Here is a 24,118-nt window from a genome sequence, read left to right as displayed (position 1 = left end):
CAATTAGAAGCTTGCAGGATCCCAGCGTTTCCTGGAAGGTAGTTCAGAAACATCAACAGGATTCTGCAGATTGGGGCTAGCCAACTGTCAGGTGCTTTCCATAGGGACCTCGAGCTCACCACACATTCCCGTGGAAGTCACTTCTGTTCCTGTAAAGCGAGGAAGAACATGGTGCAGAGGACACCTCGATGTCTTCTACCTAAAGACAAACCAAACTCACACAGAAGGGACATGGAGAGGTGAGCACATGGATCCTGTGACCAGGGCCATATCTGTGAGAAGCTCCCCAGATCCCAAATAAAAGGAGAAGACAGACAGGTTGTACGTGGGCAGGCCTGGGTTTACAGGGCGGAGTGAGGGAGGCACACACACACACAGGCCAGAAGCAACCACCCTGGGAGGGGGGCTCAGGAAGGAAAACAAAGCATATGACTTTCTTGTTGGGTGGAGCAGTGCGATGGTCAGGAAGGCAGGGAGTAACAAGGCTGACGTGGCCGAGGCAAGATGCAGAGAAAAGGAGGGGAAAGGTGGCTATGGAGAAAATGGCCCTATCTATGGTCATACAAAAGAGATGTGTAGGAATTTAGAACCGGAAAAGGCCAAGAGAAGTAGTCATCTAAGAAGTACTGGAAAGCTTGTTGGGGGAGGTGCAGGGAAGCAGGCAAAGAAGATATGTGAAGAGTGGGGAAAGTAGCAAAGAATTTAAGGCAAGTGCAGAAAGAAACAAGGAGGATAAGAGGTTCAAAGGACGCTTTGAAGACCGAAATCTACACAAAGATAGTGTATGGGAAATCTTGAAATACAAATGGCCAAAGAAAAAAGGAGGCCAGAATCTCAGCCTGTAGAACTCAGGAAAGGAAATGAGAATCAGAGTTTATTGGATTTATAGAGTGTTTTGATGTGACTGAGTGTTGAAAGATTATTTGCCAGGAGGAGGGAGGTTTTTGTTGCTTGGTGGTAAAGAACGCTCAATAATCCCTTTTATGGTAATCTGTGAGGATCAAATGAACATGTACACAAATATAAGGTCCTCCATAAACACAAGATGGTATTACCAGAAAAGCAAGGGTAAGTCATAGTCTCATTTGGGCAGCAGGAATTTAGGAGGAAAAGAGTGGTCTGATTTATCAGGGATGGGCTAATGACAGCCTTTAGGAAAGAAAGAATGAGGAAAGGCAGAACTTATGGAAGCCACGTGGTCCTGAGAAGGAAATGAATGCCCTTGGTTTGAATTATAGGTTTGGGTTTTTAACGTTCCGTCCTTGGACCCAGTGCTGTAGCTGGCTGAAGAGCTGCAAAGAGCTATCTTCTATGTGCTGGGCACTTTACCTACATTATCCTATTTAGAACTAAAAACAGGCCTGTGAGAAAATATTCCGGAACACAGGTTAGGAAAACAAAGCTTGGCTAAGGCAAGCGAATGACCTAGGTTGCACAGCTAGGAAATGGGGAGTGAGGGCTTAAGTCCCAGCTCAGTGCACTCAGGCCTGCACCTCCCTTTGCAGCTGGTTTTCCAGGTCCCAGACTCACAGCACCCTGAGATGCACCCTCCTCCAACCTTGTTGGCTCTTTGGGCAGCTGTGGCTTCCCCAGGTGGCAATAATCTCTCTTTCCTTGAAGGGTATTTGGTTTTATGAAGATCTTTAGTGCCCTTCTGGTGAAAACGAAATTTGAGGCAGGTAACGTATAAACAGATTCTCCCACTGCTATGCGAGTAAGGCAGAGAAAATTATGGTGTTATTAAGATTCCTGGACAGGAGCCACTGTCTTGTGTCCTGCCCAGCCCTCACCGTTGGCCAGAACCTCCTTGCAACCAGGGGCTCTCTTCTACAAAGCTTGCATGTGCTATAGCCAGTGCAAGGTCATACACATCATAATCAGCTCGTAAATATTTATCAAATAAAGGCCTAAAACATCTGTATCCAAGAAGTCAGAGCACTTCAGCTATGCAAGATGACTAAGTCCTAGCCATCTACTATATAGCGTAGTGCCCAGAGTTAACAGCCCTGTATTGTGCATTTAAAATTTTGCTAAGAAGGCAGATCTTGAGGTGCCTGGGTAACTCAGTCAGTTGAGTCTGATGCTTGGGTTTGGCCCACGTCATGATCTTGTGGCTTCGTGGGTTTGAGCCCCACATCAGGCTCTGCGCTGGCAGTGCGGAGCCTGCTTGGGATTCTCTCTTCCTCCCCAACTCGTGCTCTCTCTCAAAATAAATAAGTAAACTTAAAAAAAAATTTTTTTTAAAAGGGAGATCTTTTTTGTAATCACCAAAAAATAAAAAAAGAAAGAACATAGATGGTGATAAAGAAAGCAAAAAGAAACTTTTGAAGGTGTTGGATGTTATGGCATAGATTGACTTATCTCCAAACTCACGTTGTCTACATTAAATAAATATATATAGCTTTTTGGGGTGCCTGGGTGGCTCGGTCAGTTAAGCGTCCGACTTCGGCTCAGGTCATGATCTCGCGGTCAGTGAGTTCAAGCCCCGCGTCGGGCTCTGTGCTGACAGCTCAGAGCCTGGAGCCTGTTTCAGATTCTGTGTCTCCCTCTCTCTGTGACCCTCCCCCGTTCATGCTCTGTCTCTCTCTGTCTCAAAAATAAATAAACATTAAAAAAAAATTTAAAAAAATATATATATATAGCTTTTTGTATGTCAGTCATATCTCAGTTAAGTGATTTAAAACTAAAAAGCCAAGGCACAAGGATTTATAATACATAAAAGTAGAACTTTGTTTTCCAAAGTAGTTTTATCAGTTTGGACACAGGTGATCATCTAAACTTCACCCATAAGTCTTTCTGAAGGGAATAAAGCCCTGTAGATGGAGGTAAAGCCAAGGCCATTTGGAATGTGAAGATGTGGGGCAGGTGTCTTGGCTTCTCTTCAGCTGTGTGATGTCACCCAAAGCAGTGCTCCACAAGGCCAGCTTGGATAAACTTATGACCTCTGCTTGGCCCTGTGTTCCTAAAAATTTTATGGGAAGGTCACTAATAAACTAAGTGTGTAAATGCTTCACCATCTAGTTAAAAAATAATAGCCTAACTGCTACTGGGACTGACTTACACTACGTATTTTCTGCAGAACACATTTATTTACCTTTCCTTCTAAGAAAATACACCTGGCAATAAATCAAGGGCAGTAAAAGTATCCATGGCTTGCTATTAAAACTTGATATGTTTTAATGACAATTTTTAGCATACTGTTTTTGGATGGATCAGGTATTATTTGAAAATGAAGTACCCAATGAGGAAATGATTGGAGACTGGCACCAAGATAAAAACACAATCATTTGTCCTCAGTGTCTGTACGCAGATTAAATTCTCTGACACTTCAATTATATCTCCTGCTGAAAGATCAGATTGCACTTAAAAATGGTCAATATACTTCTACCAATCAGTCACTTGTATAAAAATGCCGCTATGCAACACAGTTGTCTTTTTTTTTTTTTTAATTTAAACTACTGTCTAGTGAATTCAGTTCATCATACTCTTACAAAAAGGCTACAGTGAGGGGGAAGAGAGTCTATGGAATTTCAGGGACTTTTTTCTTTCTTTTTTGAAAAGAAAACCTCTCAAGAGGGTATCCAACCACTTCTTGGAGACATAATCATATGTAAAGAAAAGTGACCCGAATAAAGGAGGAATTAAAAAAAAAATCCTTAGTCACTCTCTAAGTTTATTCTTCAATTTAGGCCAATCCTCTTTTATAGGAGGCTCCTAGCAATTAGCTGGCAATTTTATCCTGTGAGTCTAAAGGATTAAAGCAGGAGCAAAGAACAAAAGGAACCGATTTGCTACCCTCTTCTATCAGTCCTTTCTTAACAAGTCAGACTTCATTTCCTCTAGGGCCCTCCTTACCCACCTAATCTGCTTTCTTTCTTCCTCCCATAGTCCCTTAGGGGAAGGATTCGTAAAGGTAACATTTGCTAATACCACCTAAACAAAATTCCCTCAGAATATACAAAGGTTTGAAAAATGGCTTCAGAAACTTGAGGTTGCTTTTTGTTTTCTCATTTTGGAATTCTGAGCAAAGTGTAACTTATTTGATCCTAAAACCTATGTAGTAGCAGGTAATATGTCTCCCAAGTTAGGTTTACCAGAAGTTTAGACACACTCTTCTCCCTCTTGCAGACTATCTAGGACAATGCTCCCATAAGGTCACCACATTAAAAATAAGCATGGCCTTGAGAACAGCAGATGTGACATCTGTCCAACTTACTACTCCATCTGTCACTGACATAGGCCACATACAAACCTCTAGAGCTCTTGGGGATTTTAAGGGGCCCGCTAATCCATTCCTTTTCCTTTACCCTTAAACCATTTCAAACAGACAACAATCTACTTTATTTTAAGGACATCCGAGGAAGAGTCCACAATCATTCTTAGCCAAATTAATTCTAGCAATTAATTTCTCTATGGCTTTCCCAGTTGTTCTGCAAACATACTCCTTCCCACAGTCCTGCCATAAAACAGAGGAAAGTACTGTAGCCATGAGCTTTGAGAAGACCTACAGACCTATTTTGAAGACAAACTAATTCTGATCTTACCCAGCAAACAATGCCCTGAAAATATTCTAATGAAAAATTAACTCTTACTTTTAAGTGTAGGTAGGTACACAGCTCTACAAATTTCTTCTATTCAACCTTCTATGGAAAGTGAAGGCTCAAGATGAGTACTTACCCACCATGATCCTTATTTGGAAGCTCTATGGTACTGCTTGCTGCAGGAACCAAGTCTGACTATTTACAATTCTACAAGATCGATGTTAGAGAAACAAAGTTTTGTTTCAATACCAAATCTAGGAAACTGCCAAATCACAGATGGGCTTGCGCCAAAAATGGGTGGGAGACCTACCTACAGATTAAACCCCATTTCACACATACAGCCTCAGGGAAAACATACAGAACAACCCCAAAAAAGGTTTTTCTCATATACATGATATGTACACAGATCCAGAGTTTGAGAGTCACTGAGTCAAACCTAGAAAAACATGGACTGCTAATTTTGCTTCTTTCGGCCACCAATATCCACTTTTTAAAAAACTACATGCTACCAAATGATGCTCGTAATAAAAGGGTTGGTAAAAATACTGATCCAAGAAATCAAGTGGCTCACTTACTAATAATCTGAAATTCCAATTAAAATATCAACTGGAAAGAAATCATCAATGTAAAAATCGCTCAAGTTGATCATCAGAGAAGAAACGAACATGCCCAAATAACCAGAATGACATCTGAACTTAGTGACTGCCAAATACAGCCTGTGAAATGTCCCATCAAAATAAAGATGTGAAATCAGTAAGCAGATGGCAAAATTCTTTCTAAAACCTCACATAAGGGGACATTTAAGGCATTTCTAACTGTTGTGCAAAAGAAAAGAAGGAGGTTTCATCAAGTGTAACTCTAGCCAAGTTATGATAATAGGTTGCTTCAATCCTCTACTTGGCTCAGGAAGTAAGTGGCTTAAATGGGGGAAGCAGCTCTCAGTAGGGGACATGAATGCAAACCCTAACTCTGCAAGGTGGAAAATCACTGCAGCTCTGGATGAATTTCAGAGAAGAATCAGGCTGTTTCATAGTCAGAGGGCAGCCCGTGCTTAGTTGTAGTTTAGCTGATAATGCTTTGTGTCAAGAAATCACCTTTTCTATTTGAGATTTGTCTTAGGTTTCTGACCCATTTTCCTGTTTCCCAGGCTTTCTCTACCACTCTTGAAACTCCCAGACAACTAATGAACAAGGACTACTGTCTCCTCAGAGCCTCAGCATTTATCTTTGTAAGACTTAAAGGACACCACTTTGGTGTCTATAAACCTGCAATCACACATGGATGGGGAAGTTTGTAAAACATTTCATTTCCCATATAAATGGTAAAAACTAATCACTTTTAGAACAGGAAGAACAACATACAAAGCAGGATTGGGAGAGGTCTGTTTCACACAAATGCATCTCAGTTTCTGACTTGGATGAAACTGGCATATATTTCATACATTTCATATATTCTATATTCAGGTTTAAGAGATTTGCCTTTCAGTTTACATCTTAGTAATTCACCAATTGAACTTAAGAGTTAAAACTCTCACCATCAGAAAACAATGCTTTTTGGTGACGAAAGACTTTTAAGTAAAAACAGGGTTTAAACCAAAACTTGAGTGATATATTCTACAAGTTTCAAATTCTAAAAATAACAGGAGGACTGGAAGGATCAAAATGCCATGCATTAGTTGGATTACTTTGAATTTAGAGACAGGGACACTGTCCTCAGGAGATCAAATCTCCATTCACAGATTTCCCATAAGAACAGGTCTTTCTATAAGGCCATCAAGCTGTAGGTGATACAATGAACTGAGTTATAAAATAGCCTCTTTTTAGATTAGAGATGATACAAAATCAGTTTCTCTAACTCTTTTCTTCCTGAAAACCTTTTACTCTCAACCTAAACCTGTTTTGCCCTCCAGGAATTCCTGGTGTATTTCTTTGAGATATTCTCCACTTTAGTAGCAAAGCCTACAGAAAACCATAATTACTAAGAGGCTATCTCTCAAAGAACACTTCTCTCTTTGTGGGCACTCTAAATGACTACAACCATACACATATACAAAGGTATACAGCTATACGCAAAAGCAAGAGTACTTCAATATTGGTTTAACAAACACTCTCGCTCAATTCGCCTCATGTACCTTATAGACTACAAGTAGTATTTAGGCATTAAAAATATGCAAAACACAATTTTAAGAATGCACCAACCATCCATAGGAGCTTATCTGCATTTTGTTACGCCTCTCATCATTTCTTAAATCAAACCCTAAAAATGTGAAAATCTAAATAGCTGAAAACAATAGCAGATTCTGAAAATTATTAAACTGCATCTTACAACTTACCTGTATCCATCACTGAGATTTCACCAAGAACCAGATTCAGGTAGGGCACAGGGGCCACAGTTTCCTGTTCATAAGATATTCCCGCACGTTTTACAAGAACGTACATCTCTACGTCCAGCCTTGGCATGTCTGAAGTTAAAATTTGATTATTGGGATATAATGGAATCAGGGCCAAGTGCTTTTCCAGTATCTACCACATTAACCTTCAAGGTCGGACACAGAGAAGAGGTGGTAGGGTTGGATTCAAAACTAAAGAACACTCCATTTGTGGGGTACATTTCTGTTGATTCTGACCTCAGAATCTTGCCACCTCAGCAACCGCTTAAACTGAATTTTCACTTCTCCTGGCCCTGAAATTCCCTTTCAGTAGTTATTTCCTCCTTTAAATATAAACAATTTATGGCTAAGTAAAGTATATTCTAGTAGGAGAATATAGTGAAGGTCAAAAGAAGTTTCCTATGTACCACGAATGACTCGTGGTGGGCCAGAGCCCAAGTCATACTTAACAAGAAAATGAACAAACAAAAAATTTTAAGTATTATCATTTACTTCCTTAAAAATCTTGTTTTCTTTAAAACTGTAAACAAAATTGACCCCGATAGTAAAGATATTCACTCATAATTTTTTAACAAGATTTTAATAACTTTTTATTCCCACACAAAGCAATCTAATTTTCTGAAAAAAAGAAACTGCTACACAGAATCCTTTAAACATAGTTTGTATAATTCCAAATGAACAGAAGTAAGAGGCATGAGGGACCTCTGTGGTCATAGGTAAGCCCTAGTTGTCCCTTAGTTCAGGATCAAGGGCAGTTTATTCCATCACCTTAGCCAAATAAATGGTTCCTCAGTATCCCCTTTCAAATAGTTCATATGAAAGGGTTATTCTTAATAATGAAACTACCGAAGGGAGACAGAAAAGAATGAGAGAGAAAAACGAAAATAGTACAGTATAAATATTTCCATCCTAATAGTTAAGGACTCTAGGTATCAAATGGTACCAACTTGACACGTCTGAAAAGACCTTAATATTTAGAACATTTAAAAGAAAAAGGAGAAATCATCCTTCTAAGTACTTTGAAAGCATGTCAAACTATAGATTTACATGTGACAAAGTCTTAAGGACCACCAAATATGTAGAAATAGAAATTCCAAATGTTTTAGTCCTTTGAATATACAAAACCAAATAACGCACAAGGACCTAAAGATTAAACACAAAGCGAGTTTATAATGTTCCAGTTTATGTGGTTTAGAGACCTTCTATTTTGTCCTGTAAGATAATTTCAATAGTTCTCTCTTGCATGCATCCCGATTTATTATGATTGTTGGAGATATATTCATTCTTAAACTTAGAACACGATATAGGCTATAAAATTTTCCAAATTATACTGTTGGCATAATCTAATTCAAAATGTAAAAATCTTCAAAGAGATTCAAAGAGACTTTCATTAAAACCCCCTGCTTATCTACTGCAAAATATAACTTTTGAACAAGAATATATAACTATTACAAATAACAAACAAGATGGAATGATCATTGAAATGTCCATCCAGGAGGCCCTCAATTCTCCTATTTAGCTCTCAAACAACCTACACTTCTATGCATTACATATTGACACCCCTAAACAGACTTCTGAGGCTGATCCCAGATATTTGCATGCAGGAGATAAAAGAACATTTGCAGCTGCCATACACGCTGGTGATCTGTGAGTTACATGACCATCTTGCTGCATGCTGCATTTGTTCTTTATATTTTATTTAGTAAGTGGAAGAAGGGGGGGGACACATCAAATGGCTGACATTGTAAGAACCACGGGACTTTAAATTTAACACAACTGGGACAAGAATAGAAACGGAGGAATGAGGAGTCTTTCGCCTCAGCCGGGTTCTCATAGGGCTTAAACTAGTGGATAGTGCTCAAATGAGAAAAAGAGCAAAGGCAAGAAACATGCAGAAAATATTGGAAATAAACTATCTAGGATTAGGTCTAAAAAATGAAGCATAATTGGGAGTTCTGGAGTGATTTAAGATCTCTACAACTCCTCTGTATTTAGTCCATTATCTTTTGCAGAACCAATTTTCACATACATCTTTAGGAATGTACTGAGAATAACAGAAGGGAACTTTTTGTGCTGAAAAAAAAAGAAAAAGAAAAAAATTGGCTCCAAACCAATTTTTTTTTTTAATTTAATGAATGATTCTGCATGACTCTGTATGAATAAAGATTAGAAAAAAATTGCCTTGGCAATGAACAAATGCAAACCAAGAAATTAAACACTAATCTACAGCAGAAGTTGCTACACAAGAGACGTTTATTAATGTTCTGTTGTATTTACAGTTTTAACATAGCAAACCAAGGTGAATTACCACTTGGCAGAAAGCACATCATTCTACATTTATAACTCATCGGTTTCTGCTAACACATTATAAAAGCAAGTAGTACTACAGTATGTTAGGGATCATCTCAAAAGTTCCAAACTAATTCTTTCTTTGCTCCTTAGTATCTAATACCCTCCCTACTCCAGCCCTTGGCCTAATCATCAGGAGACAAAAAAGAAAGGAAGGAAGGAAGGAAGGAAGGAAGGAAGGAAGGAAGGAAGGAAGGAAGGAAGGGTAGGACTCTTAATAATGAAGTATCAACTGTATTTTAGTAATTAAGCTGCAATTGTCCTTGTCCTTTTTATTTTATAGTGACAACACCTTTACAATTTCTTAGGTACATAACACAGAACAATAAGGTACTGCAAAATTTAGAATACAGACTATAAAAAATTAATGCTTATTATTCATCAATTAAGAACTTAACTTAATCCTGACGACACCTTAAATGCATTTTGCACTATGATTTTGCTTCCAGGTGTTCACAGTACAACTGAATAAATTTCTAGATTAATTTTAACAGCAAGTATGGATTATGCGTAGAAATGTAGTCATAACAAAAATCTGAACTTTTGAGAAAATCCCTTTTAAAATGGCCAGCATTATACATATCTTACACTAAAATACTTAATTCCAAGTTCATTTTGAGATGGAGGATGAATAAAGCAAGATTGCCCCCTACTGACTACAGGGACAAGGCTCATGCTATTTAAAATAACTACAAACAATAGATAAGGCATTATTAATACATCACATACTTGATTGCGAGAGCTTTTTCAAACATTAACCACTAATGATTCAAAGTTTATGGAATTTTGCATTAACTATTAAAATTTTACACCTAGGAACAAATAAAGAGAAATGATCTTTTTCAACAGTACTTTATTTTTTTAAAGCAGGTGATTATTCCTCTGTGTTCTGCATCTTGATTCACTTCCTGCAGGTGTTCTCTTGCTTCTTGAGAGAGAATTCATAAACGCAGGAAGGCCTTTGCCAGAAAACATCTGCCAGAGAAGGATATTGAATATTGAAACTCTAGTTAGCTTGTTATTTTGGCCAAGAGAAGGATGTAGTCACAAAAGAAGGCAGGATGTTTGCAGACACAAGTAGATTTTAACATAGCTTTAAGATTACTCTACACTGACATCATACTATTCAATAAACATTAACATTTCAGTTCTTAAAGTTACCAAGGACTCTAGAACTAGGAAGAACTTGAATGCTTTCTCTAAAGCCCACGAAGCCAGGGATCGATCTGTCTCTCCAAACGTCCTAACAACATAACGAAACGCAAGTAACACTTCCTTCATCCTGCACTTAACCTCCACAGCGATGACTGAAACTTGGGGACTAAGAGACGGTAGAATCCAAGTGCACAGGTAATTTTCCTAATACACCTGAAGCTCCTGTTTACCCTGCCAATTCTGCCAGATCTCACACAAGGAAGATTTCCACAAAGGACGCCAATGATGTCATGCTGTACTTAGAGCACTGCAAAGTTAAAGAATAACTGTAAACTCACAGGTATCACAGATACTTCTTTCAATCAATCAGACAAAAAAGTCAATGTATTGTGGGGCATATATTTCTGAAAAAATTTGATAAAGAAACTAATTTTTTTAAATGTTTATTTATTTTTGAGAGAGAGAGAGAGAGAGAGACATAGCGTGAGCCGGGGAGGGGCAAAGAAAGAGGGAGACACAGAATCTGAAGCAGGCTCCAGGCTCTGAGCTGTCAGCACAGAGCCCGACACGGGCTCGAACTCATGAACACAAGATCATGACCTGAGCTGAATGAAGTCAGGCACTTAATGGACAGAACCACCCAGGGACCCCAAAAAACTGATTTTTAAAAAGGAATATACATGACTGAAATAAACACTCTCAAAACAATGCCCATATACTGCATATTATTTTTAAGTTTATTTATTTATTTTGAGAGAGAGAACAAGAGGGAGAGCATGAGGGGAAGGACAGAGAGGGAGGGAGAGAGAGAATCCCAAGTAGGCTCTGGGCTGTTAACACAGAGCCTGACTCAGGGCTCTTGACCTGAGCCGAAATCAAGAGTCAGATGTTTAACTGACTGAGCCACCCACGTGCCCCATATATTCTGTATTTTAAATGCAGTTTTCATACAATACTTTGAGGTATTTCTGTTTTGGCATAATTAATCATTTTGGTTTTCATGGAATTAACAGGAAAACGTACAAGTGACTCCCTACGTTAATGCAAAAAAAAAACACACAACAACACTGAAGACACGCACACTACTTCATAAATATTTGAGAAACAACTGTGTGGTATCATGCACCAAGGGAGAGTTGGATGGGCTCATATGGAGACCCTTAGCTTACTTTTCTACCTGTCCAGGTTACTGTAAAAGCTAGAACTAGCCCTTTCTTTTCTATCTTTTCTGATTAGACTACTGCATAAATCTTTAAAAGGCTGACAAAATGCAGAGAAGCTACAACAGAGGAAATCAATATATGGTTTTTTAAACTGTTCATATTTTTCCAAATTCCAAATTCAGTTGGTATTCAAGTAAACCAGTAATAGTGACACAAGAACAACTTTTCTTTAGATTGAGAGACCTCAGAATGTACAGTGACAAAGACATGAGAACATAAGGAACTCTAAAAACCAAGCAGAAGCAAAAAGTGTATCAGCAGGCCTATGTCAAGTGGAGGTTTTTGCAATGAGGCTAGACTTACTACAATTTTAAGTAACTTCAGCTTTATTACTTTCCATTAACAGATGAAAAATGATGTAAGAGTTCTTATTCATTAAAACACTAGAATTTGCAAGAACATATGATATAGTCCAGGTAACGATCTGACCACTTGCCTTAGATCATGCTGCTTCCACAGAGGTTGATTAGATCCCTCAAAGTCAGAACCACCCAACAAACAATAAAATTCCACTAAAGGAGTCTAGATAGGTTAACAGTGGGTGATCTCAATCACTATACAGGCTCCAAATGAAAATTATTACTGCTCTCTTAAACCTGGAGGCCTGTCCAGACAGACTTGACTCACAAGATGTCACAAAAACAATGGTGGAACACAACTGGAGGAAAGAAGGCTGTTAGGGACTCTGGACATCATTACTAAACTGTAGATCGGATCACTTCAGAAACAAAAGGAACCATCAGCCTACAGATCATTTAATCTCAAGAGGAAAACCACCATTTCTTCTTGAATGTTATATGAACTTTTTTTAGCAAAAATACCACTGGGGTGCCTGGGTGGCTCAGTCGGTTAAGTGTGTAACTTCGGCTCAGGTCATGATCTCACGGTTCATGGATTCAGGCCCCACATCGGGCTCTGTGCCGACAGCTCAGAGCCGGGAGCCTGCTTCGGATTCTGTGTGTCCCTGTCTCTCTGGCCCTCCCCTGCTTACACACTGTCTCTCTCTCTGTCTTGCTACTTGACAACATAGTCCAACAAATTTAACTTTAACTTGGGGTGAACTTCCTTTAATAAATTAAGAGAAGTATTAAGGAGGAGGGGGAAGTTTATAGAAAGGGAAACATCATAGAAAAGGAAAAATAGCATCATATGGGGGGAAATTTTACATATCTGGTAACTAATAGGTACAGGTCACAGGAATCATTATCTAATTGTAAAGCGTCCTATCTCATTAATGCCAGGGCTTACAAACTTTTCCCTCCTATTTTAATTTTTTTTTAACGTTTATTCATTTTTTGACAGGGAGAGACAGAGTATGAACGGGAGGAGGGTCAGAGAGAGACGGAGACACAGAATCCGAAACAGGCTCCAGGCTCTGAACTGACAGCACAGAGCCCGACGCTGGGCTCGAACTCACAGACCGTGAGATCATGACCTGAGCCGAAGTCGGATGTTTCACCGACGGAGCCACCCAGGTGCCCCTCCCTCCTATTTTATATGTGGTTAAAATAACAACTTAAAATCTTTTGGGCTTCACAGGCACAAGTGCTTCTGGAGCAGCGTCTGGTACCAGTTCACTGTGCTACCACATTCCAACTACTGCAGCTAAACCCTCAGTTCCTTGGCAGCATCAGAGGAAGTGGTACTCCATAAAAATTTATTTTCCAGTAAAATGGTAAATAAGAAAAAGTATGAACACAACATTTTTGACCATTTCAGATAAAGAGGTTTCTGAAAGGTATCTGTTTCTTTGGAAACAATACAGAAGGAACGTTCTGTTTTTCTGCTTCCTCACAGTCACTCACTTCTTGAGGCCACCGGGCCTACATTTAGCAGTTCCTTCTGGCTTTTCTTGCTGTGGGGCAGGAGACCAGATTTCCTTTTTAAGCTTAAATGAGCTCCAAAAGGGAACCTGAGAGCTGCCCCTATGATAGCAGTACATGAGCCTCACTGTTCGGCTTTTGTAACATCTACTTTGGCTGATTAGAAAGAGGCCTTCTGGGGTCATTTCAAGGTTTGTTTGTTTGTGTGTCCTGTATTTTGGGTCACCTGAACAGAAAAGTCACTATTCTTGTACCCTTTTCCAGAAAATGGCATACCTTAGTACAGCATGGGAATTAAGTTATTTTTCTGTTACGGCAAAGCTATTTTAAAAAGTACCTACCTGTGTCTTTCTGGCAAAAAGTAAGCCTACAGCTAGCTTTTAACTAGTGACATATATATCAAAGAAAGTTAAGAAGTCTCAGTGAAAGAAAATAAAATCTTCACATCTTCCATGATGGTTTGCTAGCACAATTTCAAACTAAATTAAATTTCCTCTCAACTAGAGAAACATTCTACATTTGGATCTAGATGAACAGTTCTTATCCCTGTCAATGGACAAAGGAAATTCAGTCCCATGGGATATTATGGCTTTTCAGATTCACTCTGGGGATACTGACAATTAGTAAGGAAGTCATTAGAATTCTAAATGCGGCTCTAAGCCTCCAAACCCCTAATTTAGAGCTCTGAATCCTCTGGGCATGTCAGAAATGATTTCAAATCAACTAGACTAGCAAAGTCAGATAGAAAAGAAAAGAAACTTAAGATGCCCTTCACCAGGAGATGCTCTAAGTTTCTGACAACTCCTAAAGCACAATAAGGCTTCTGACCCCAAAATACAGAGAATCGCAGGGGCCTAGAATGTCCCTTCACAATTCCATCAGCATTAGTACTAAGGACTGCCTACTGCAAATCATAATCCCATACTTTGCTTTACATTTAGAATACTCCTATAAAACATTTCAGACAGTTTTAAAAATCCAAACAAAACAATACCAATTTCTATGAACAAAAGCCACTCAATACAGTCTCTAACAATACAGGAAAACTGAGAAGTTCAGGCTTTCTTCTGAACCTGGCTGTTACTGGTTATGTGTTAGAAGCAAGATGAGGAAGGTGTGCAATCCCCTAATAAACATTGAAATTTCCTTCTAACTGAAGAATGAAGAGAATAGAAGTGTGATCTTGGTCCATTCAGAAATTCAAAGCTACCATTTGCCTAGACCTATAGAATCTATTATTTTTAAAAAAGAGAAATAAGGGGGCACCTGTCTGGCTCAGTCAGTAGAACATGCAACTCTTGACTTCAGGGTTGTAAATCTGAACCCCACACTGGAAACAGAGATCACTTTAAAAGAATCAAAAGGGGAAGAGAGAGACAGAGAGACAGAGAGACAGAGAGAGACAGAGAGAGAGAAAGAAGTCTGTCCCCTCAGGATATACGGGCATCAATGGATTAGGGGAAATCTATGGGTGATTTGGGCACCCTTTGTAAGGAGAACCATGGCAACCCAAAAGAATTAACTTTTGAATCTTTGGCAGGTAAGAATTAAATGTGAGACTTAGAAATAGTTACCAATTATATGGATATGGATATGGATATGGATATGGATATGGATATGGATATGGATATGGATATGGAGAGGAAAGAAAAAAGAGGACAATAGTAACTTCATAAAACTACACAGAACATCTGATAAGTCTCTTAAAGTTAGGATGTCCTAGACACAAAAACACATTAGGGCATTAGGCCAGCAGTGTCAACGTCCATCTGAGTCCAGACTTTGTAACCTAATTCAAATTCAGGATATGCCACATACTTTTAAACACGCAATAAATGGGGCGCCTGGGTGGCTCAGTCGGTTAAGCGTCCGACTTCGGCTCAGGTCACGATCTCGCAGTCCGTGAGTTCAAGCCCCGCGTCAGGCTCTGGGCTGATGGCTCAGAGCCTGGAGCCTGTTTCCGATTCTGTGTCTCCCTCTCTCTCTGCCCCTCCCCCATTCATGCTCTGTCTCTCTCTGTCTCAAAAATAAATAAACGTTAAAAAAAAAAAAATTTAAACACGCAATAAAACCTACTTCAAATGTTTTATTTCTTTTAAAAAAAAAAAGAAAAAAAACCCAGCACATGTGGCACTCTTAAGGAACAAAATTTTCTTTCAAATCAAAGTACATACTGCCTTGAAGAAATTTACTTTAACCAATACAAGCCCAAGTTCTTTGCATGCTTTAACTTTTGTAAGAAATGCCTTAGGAATATACTCTACCATGCAGGTATCTGACCTCATCTATCACTGTAACTTTCTGTTATTTACATAAATACATTTAATTATACATATGAAATGCTTAATGCAATTTGTCATATTCAAGAAATTCTCATATTATTCTGTTTCTTAAAAACTTTTACCTATTTTTTAGAAGATTTTGTTTTGAAATAATCTCTACACCCAACACGGGGCTCAAAACCATGACCCCAAGATCAGGAGGGGCATGCTCTCCTGACTGAGTCAGCCAGGCATCCCTGTTGCTTAAAAAGTTTTAATGCTGGGGCGCCTGGGTGGCTCAGTCAGTTGAGCGTCCGACTTCGGCTCAGGTCATGATCTCACAGCTTGTGAGTTCGAGCCCCACGTCAGGCTCTGTGCTGACAGCTCAGAGCCTGGAGCCTGCTTCTGCTTCTGTGTCTCCCTCTCTCTCTGCCCCTAACCCACTCGCATTCTGTCTCTGTCAAAAATAAATAACCATTAAAAAAAAAAAAAAAGTTTTAACGCTGTCTCACATCACCTGGCAAATTAATTATGGTGGGTAGTTTCTTTTCTAGACGCACACATCCTGATACTATCATGAATCTTCAACACAGAGAACTCCACTCTTAGCATCTGATTACTTTTGTTAACTATGACTACCCACAGCAAATAGAGAACAAATTAATGTTCACAAAGGGTTAGCTTGCATTGAACCAACATGTCCCTGGACTTTAAGGGCTGCTCTATGCATTCTACTGTTCCACTGCAAATGGGCTTAGTGCTCAAGATATTTGAAACCATTGTCTCAAGCTGGCTTTGCCAGCCTTGACCTTCAACAGTCCTTTATGCTATAATCAAACTGCTGTCCCTTGAGCAAGCTTCATACTTCCTTGCCTCTGTAACACTCTTCACTCTGCTTTAGGTGATTCTGAAATCTACCCCACCCTATCCAATTTCTGCGTATCACTTAAGATGGATGTCAACTGGTACACCCTTTAAAACAAAGCCTTGTCTGATCTTCAGGGGGTGCCTGGCTAGCCCCGTCGGAAGAGCATGTGACTCTTGATCTCAGGGTTGTGAGTTCAAGCCCCATGTTGGGTGTAGAGATTACTTTAAAATAAAATCTTTAAAAACAAAAAACACACAAAAAAAGCCCCAAAGCCTTGTCTGATCTTCAACTAACCTAGCCCCTAGGGTGGTTCGAGATTCCTCTCCACAACCCACCCATCCCAAACTTAAAGGAACAAAGTGAAGTCCAAGAAGTCCTATCAGATCTTGTTACCAGAGAGGACTCTCTCTGGTATACTCTTTCCCAAGATTCCATAGCTCTTTCTTTTTGCAGCTAAAGATGGAAGATGGAGCTAAGCTCTGGAGAAAACCACATAGGAATCAAAGAGGAGCCTTAGCAGGGCTTAGTCCTCCTCTTCTAGGCAGAGGTAAAGGTCCGTTCCCCTTCCTTTCCTTGGGTTTGACCCTCCTTACCACCAGAGTGGTAATGTCAGGGTGTGAACGTGAAGAAGGGCACCAGGAAAGTCTCCTGACTAATTTTAAGAGATGGAAGCCTTAGTGGGCTTGTAAGTAGCCTAGGCAAAAGGAGTTCCTCATGCAGACAATGGTTTCTTCCCATAGGAGCTCTGGGGGTTGGGGGACCTATGTAATTACAGCCAAGTGATTAGGCCTAAAAGGCTCCTTTTCAATGCTATCCTCTGGAGCTGGTACAATAAGCAGTGGCTTCAGGATTCAGGATTCAAAGATCCTGGACCCCATAGTTACAGCCAAATATCCTAGCTTCCCAAAGACTATGAAGACCCCTGCCTCTTCTATACTGTCAGAACATGAGATAATGTTTTCTCCTATGGTAGTTTTTCCAACTTGCCCATTTCAACAGCTTTTAATGAAAACACGCCTTAACTAAACTAAAAACTGCCAAAAAGGCAAGGACTATGGCTTCCTTACCTTCTCTATATTTCCAACTACAGAGGGCATACTCTACTCTGATCGTGGAGAAAAACTGGCAATGTATCACGTGATTATACCGGGACTAGAATAACGTTTTGTGTAATACCTTTAATAAATAAAGAGAACTCTGGTCCTAGGGAGATTTGAGAACGTTTCTGGCATCTTCCGAACTTTTGCATAATTGATAAATCCTCTGAGAAACAGGAGAAAACCTGATTTAAAAAAGAAAAATCAAGAATGAATTTATAATTTCTGTATTAAGTACACCCTCCCCACAGAAATATCCCTATTGATAGCACTATTTCATCATTTTTCTGCTAAAAGTTATCAAAACATGAGCAATTTCCAAAGGATTTCCATACAAAATTTTCCATTTCTCATTGAGAAGACATAATCTTGAGAGCCCAAATGAAAGTCTTTTTGCACATTCAGAATCTAATTGGTCTAAAAGGGAAATAAAAAATAAGATAGAGCTAAACCTCTATTATTTGATAACCTCACTGAAAGGCATTATGAAAACTTACCTTCTGGGTTCCAAAACAGTATTTCAATAATTAAGCCCCCCAAAAAAGACAGGTTATAAAATATTTTTCTCAAAAAAAAAACAAAAAAAACCAAAAAAAAACCCCATCCCTCTTGTCAAGGTTTTTTTTTTTTCTGTCAACTGTACATATGCTGTCCACTAGGTGTCAGGATCCCCTTAACCTATTACAGCAATTCTTTTTATATTTTGTTTCGTTTTGTTTTTGTTTTTACAGCAATTCTTACATTCTCAACTCTAAATTTAATTTCTCTATTCTTAAAAATATATATACAAGTAGGGTTCACTCTGCCCTTTATTTCCCAGGCACTGAAGGAGTGAGGCTGATTTTCTAAGTCTACACCGAAAGCTATTTACATTCAGTTTTCACCTCTTGTAACAACCAACCCCCTCCTCCCCCCGGGAAGGGGGTATGCCCCCTCTAATGACAGCTCACTCTCTTCTGACCTTCCTCCTTCAGAGCTCTTCCCTGAGTCTTAAGAGACATTTTAAAAACACCTTTATGGTGATATAATTCACATACCATAAGCTTCACTCATTTAATGTATACCATTCACTGGCTTTATTTAATTTTAGTAGAAATATAAAGCTGTACAACCAAAACTATTATCTTAACTTGAGAACATTTTTATGACCCCTAAAAAATCTGTACCCATTCAGCGAGCACTCCTCATTCCCATTCTGTTTGGCAGCAAAAGTAGTAAGTGACTAGAGAGCAGGGGTTACCCCATCACGTGCTGGGTTGTGGAATCCTGGTGAAATGAGTGGTTAATATGGAGTGGATGCCTACAACTCAGCTCCAGTCAAAGGGTGGGGGCCAGGTGGAAATATAGGCCTGTTTTGCTAGATATTCCAATTTTTAAGAAAAGTAAAAAAATTGAGACGTTTTATATGGAAACTCCTGATTTGTAAGTGACGGCAACTAATTTTTAAAAAAAACCTCTGAAAATAACTGTAGAACAAATTATAACTACAGGCTAGATGTAGCTCATTGAGTGCCAGCTTGAGAGCTCTGTGTAGACTTGTTCCTAGCAAAACAACAAACAAAATAACAAAACACCCAAGAATTGGTTCTCTCTGCAAGAGAAATTCCCAAAATGATCTAAACATTGGATCCAAATGCACAAGTTATATATCCTAAGTGTCACTGTTTTTTCGCTTACTAGTAAGCAGTAAGATAAACAGAATGACTAATTACAAGTATGGTACATTCTTCTCCCAAGAAACTTTAATAAAGGAAGGAAATCAGTTCATTAAGTTTCTATAAATTATCTATGTTATCAACAATCAACCTAAAAATACATATTTAATGCCTCTCCTTTGGTCCATTCAGGACTTGTCTGAATTTAGGCTTGGGGGATAAAGGAAAGTCACCCTTTTTCGTAAAGATACATTTTCAAGAATAAGCAAGCCAAGAAACTATTCCTCCAAAGTAACTCTTCTATGGGTCATTTTTATTATTAAGTGCCTTAAGATTAAGGGGGGGGGGTATGATTTATCTTTCCTTAGAATTCCAAAGACTATTAGAATAGATGATGCTACTGGGGAAGTGGGGGATGGTGTGATATAAGATTTGTATTTTCTAAGTAAAATTTAGGTTCACCAATGCATGGTCTATCACCTTGGGCAAAGCAGGTAGGTCCTGAATAGATTAAGCACCTGTTGGGCATGGGTGTTACACTGTGCTAACTAGACCCATTAGTAGCATTGCCACCAAGGATCTTGATTAAGAAGGTAACAAGGCGGCCCAAAACAGGAGACAGGAGAAAGCGATATCATAGAAGTGGGCGAGGCAATTATACTATCTTGAACGGGATGATCCTGCTATGGTTCTAGAGAAATGACAACAGTGATGGTGGTCAGTTATTGTATCATAAATATTTTCTTCACGAAGAAAAAAGAAGCCAAAACTATTCACCCCACTGTTCATTTCTTTGCTTTAAAATGTCTTAGAAGAAAAAATTTTTAAATACAGAGTAAAAAAAGATAATCTTAAGATGAACAACCTGAAATGCCTAGCATATTATATTCTTTTAATTGCAAAATCATTCTTATTCTCACCAGTACTGAACTAAAGAGTTCTAGAAACCCAATAATGATTCTTCCAGAAGTTATGTCTAGTAAGACTATACATTTTGTTTCTTGCTGACAGATCTGACTGAAGATTGGCCACATACATGCCTGAGTAGTTAGTTCAATTTGTTACAATATACCTATAAATAATTTGGGGTTAAGTTTGTGAACCCTTTTGTCATGAATACTCTCAAGGGGAAAAATACTCGCAAACTATAAAGTAAGTCCTATTAGCATGCCCCACTGGTCACATGGGAAACCTGAGAAGTATATACAAATGGGTTAGGAAAAACCTACCACTGAGAGACCTTTTATTAACCTGCTTGTTACTCTAATGGTGACAACAACCTAGCCTTTAAGAAATGTTTTACAAATTATACTTACTATTGGTAATATATTACTGTATCATAAGCAAGATAAGGGTTTACTAAAAGCAATTTTACTTCTAAAATTAAAAATATCTTTTCTCTCCTTTGTCTATGTTAAAAGCACTTACCTAAAACCAGGAACACCCACCAGAGCCAGTACTGACCATCAAAATATCCAGGGAAATAGGTGGAAAACTGAAAAATAAAGCAAACAATTTTATAGCAGCTTAGCAAATACAATTTCATGTTTCAACTTAAGGGCACACAAAACACAAGACTTTTGCATACTAATGCAATCATTTAGCTCCTGCAAATTTTTAAATGAAAATATTTTATGTATTACTGACCTGAAATGGTTATGACATATGCAGACACGTTTCCTTTCATGGAAAGGCAATCTTGAGATATGATTTTGTCTTATAGACTCCTTGTTTTGCAGTGCTCAAATCTGTTTATTTTTTAAAAGGTTTTTTTTTTTTTTTTTTTTTTTTGCCCATGTAATATTCATCCTTCTAGAAATACGTTTTGATGACCCTTTGACTTTGCTTACCCAGTGACAGAACCAATTATTTTGTTCCTATTCTTCCAGGTATGCCTTCACTTTGCAAGCTTTATCATGTACAACACAATAATTCGACTCCTTTGCCAAATAATGGCACATTCTGGCCAAAGGGAATTGAGGGCTGCTAAGGTCTTCTTGCATGTGGAGAGAAAAGCAAGAGAAGAAACAGTTGTCTTTCTTCTGCTGAGCACTGCTGTGCTTCTGCTGTGATGCCTTGAAACTGCTATGGCCGTTTTCACCCTGAGGGAGGAGCAGCTGTACTAACATGCTGAGCAGAAGTGGCAACTGTCCCTAATGATGTCAATGACACCCTGATTTAACTATCCTCCACGTCAGGGCTTGTTTTCATGGGAAATAAATGTGCTCCACGGTTTTCTAAGCCATGTTGAACCCGTTTTCTGTTACAGACCAGGCCATCCTGATACAAGTTGATTCACTCAATTCAGTTTTAAAATTTAGTCAGCTCTGATAATTTTAGTTAAAAAAAAGATTGGTAACTAATTTTATCTCTGTTTTCTACTGGGGGCTTCAGTGTCCAAGAATTTAACACAGTCTCAGTGTTAAAATATAGCATTTTATTTCCTAATAGAATAACAATTTAAGACAGAAGGAACGAGAAACCCCTTTAGGACTCAGGCTCTTAACCTGAAGGCTTGTCTCAGATGAATATATATTAGCCGTCTGGGGGAAAAGTCCTTAACTTTTACCAGACTCTCAAAGGAACTTGCAATCCTAAAAATGTTAACTGGTTAAAATAAATAAATTTGAAAAACTCCAGCTGTCAGTCAACACCCATTAATTAGTTTATAATGCCAATTTATGATGGATACATTGATTTTATCTATAAAAGCAATAAACTTATATGAAATCGCAGTATACTTTAAGAGACTAGATTTTTTTTTAAGTATAAATTACTTCAACAATTGTGACTACCTGATAACTCCCAGATCACTGATGATTTCTCTCTAATATACTGTAGAGATAAAGTCCCCTAATGGAGTAGCACTTGTTAAACAGTTTCAGCTCCCAGACATTTTGGTATAACCACTGATGCTACTGATAAACAACCCTGGAGGGGAGGAAGAGAGCTCTGAAGAGAGGGAAGAAGGGGGGAGAAACAAAGTGAAAGAAAGAGGGAAGAAGAAAGATAAACTAAAACTTTAGTAGAATTAGTGAGAGGGTGAGAGGAATGCCTATTTTTAATGAGACACCAAAGAAGTGTTATCTTTCTTTTTGTCATAAAAACAACTAATTTCAGAACAAACACACATATTATCCTATTATAAACATTAAAAGCAGAGAAAGCAACTTGTGAACAACCTGTAAGATAGATACCTTGGGGCCACCAATATTCACTAGATTTAAGTATAAGACTTGCATGCATGAACCGACTGCAAATGATTTAGGTTCAACTTCATGAAGCCAGAATAAAGACAAACCTAAAATCGTTTTAAATGTAGAGATAATGCTAAGCAACAACACATGAAAAAAAAAGTCAAATATTCAAACTTATTCCACTTCTTGTTTCTCAAAAGGTCTATCTTTTCTGGTATACAACTTACCCTGACAATCAGGATCCACTTAATTAGAGAGAGACCAAATCCTGAAATGGCCCCATACCTTCCTGCAGCTGAGGTGGTCAGACAAAAAGACAGGAAAAATCCAATCCAGTTAAAGAGGAATGCCACTGTAAAGGCAGAGAAGAAAAAAAAAAAACAAAACATGTCAAACATGTCCTGTTATTATGGTAAGAGTGCCTTCTACACTTGCTTTTGCTTAAATGGTTTTTCCAAGGATAAAAGCCCAGCCCATCCACCATAACACTTCCCTTACCTCCTACATCCATTCTGTCTTCCTCCCAAAAGCAAACAAGAAAACTTATCTATTGCTATTCACTTTCAAAAATGCCTTAACATTCACCAAACTGTATACTTATGACTTGTGCCCTTTTATGTGTTACACTTCAGTAAATAAAATAATCTGATTCAAGTTATTCATCGTCCTACTTCTATGAACCTTGACAGCTACATAGCATCGCCTCTAAAAGCACTGCATTTCCTTTATATCTAATCTTTTTAATACCGCAAATTAAAAAAATGGTTGCTCACTTCTAAGTGACTCTCAGGAACAGATAAATGCAAAATAACATCAAGGAGGGGAAAAAAAATTCGGCTGACTTTGATCTGTCAGAAAATAGAAGCTTGCAAAAAAAAAAAAAAAAAAAAGGCAAAATCAATCAGACTAAGGTCTTCAATTCCTACTCTACAGGTCAGGTCTGAGTAGGAGCAGTGCCAAGGATCCTTGCAGACCTAAAAGATGAGGCTTACTTATTAGCTCATGTAAAAATACAGCATCCCCATAACTACTTCAGTTATATTTTCTATAGATATAAGAGAAGACAAACAGAAGGAATATTAAGAAAAATGTATACTAAGTTCCTGAACATCTCAATAAGAGGCATCAAATGCATACAATGTATTAAAATATTAGTTCAACTAGTCACTTTAATTCAGTCAGATACGGCCATACTTCAAAGCACTCTGGTTGGTGAGAGGTGGTCCTACTATGTGTATTTACTTACTGAAAAAAGTTAACATGAAAATCCCATCATTTCCTATCCTCAGCTGGTCAGCATCATCAAAGTCATCCCGACCCACAAAGTCTTCATCCTAAATGAAAAGAGAAAGGTAAAATCAAGATGAATTATTTGTAGGCAAATGAAAGGCATCAAGAAAAATAAGGAAAGGAATAAAAGTGAGTACCAAGGAGAAAATTTACCGCTTTGGCTCAATTCAAAATAATGGGCATTAAGGTTCAGTATGTGTTAAAAATTTCATTTTGTCTTTTAATAAAAGATACAATTAGAGAACAGGCAAATCTTTCTTCTATCTCTAT

General features: G+C 38.4%; 1 protein-coding gene across 2 annotated transcripts in view; it reads right to left on the bottom strand.

Annotated features, from left to right (window-relative positions):
* Positions 1 to 9,165: 9,165 nt before the first annotated feature.
* NDFIP1 (Nedd4 family interacting protein 1) overlaps positions 9,166 to 24,118 on the bottom strand; it is a 56,028-nt gene continuing 41,075 nt past the window's right edge. For both annotated transcript variants that reach the window (XM_042986188.1, XM_042986179.1), the window contains exons 4-8: positions 23,805 to 23,892; positions 22,786 to 22,910; positions 20,790 to 20,856; positions 17,786 to 17,891; positions 9,166 to 10,254 (exon numbers count right to left, since the gene is read on the bottom strand). In XM_042986188.1, the coding sequence (XP_042842122.1) occupies positions 17,788 to 17,891; positions 20,790 to 20,856; positions 22,786 to 22,910; positions 23,805 to 23,892 (384 nt within the window). In that variant the 3' untranslated portion in view covers positions 9,166 to 10,254; positions 17,786 to 17,787. The remainder of the gene's footprint in view (positions 10,255 to 17,785; positions 17,892 to 20,789; positions 20,857 to 22,785; positions 22,911 to 23,804; positions 23,893 to 24,118) is intronic.

Source organism: Panthera tigris, chromosome A1, assembly GCF_018350195.1.
Source record: "Panthera tigris isolate Pti1 chromosome A1, P.tigris_Pti1_mat1.1, whole genome shotgun sequence".
Lineage (NCBI taxonomy): Eukaryota > Metazoa > Chordata > Mammalia > Carnivora > Felidae > Panthera > Panthera tigris.
Note: the sequence above shows the minus strand (reverse complement) of the source record. Positions and strands in the feature narration are given on the sequence as shown.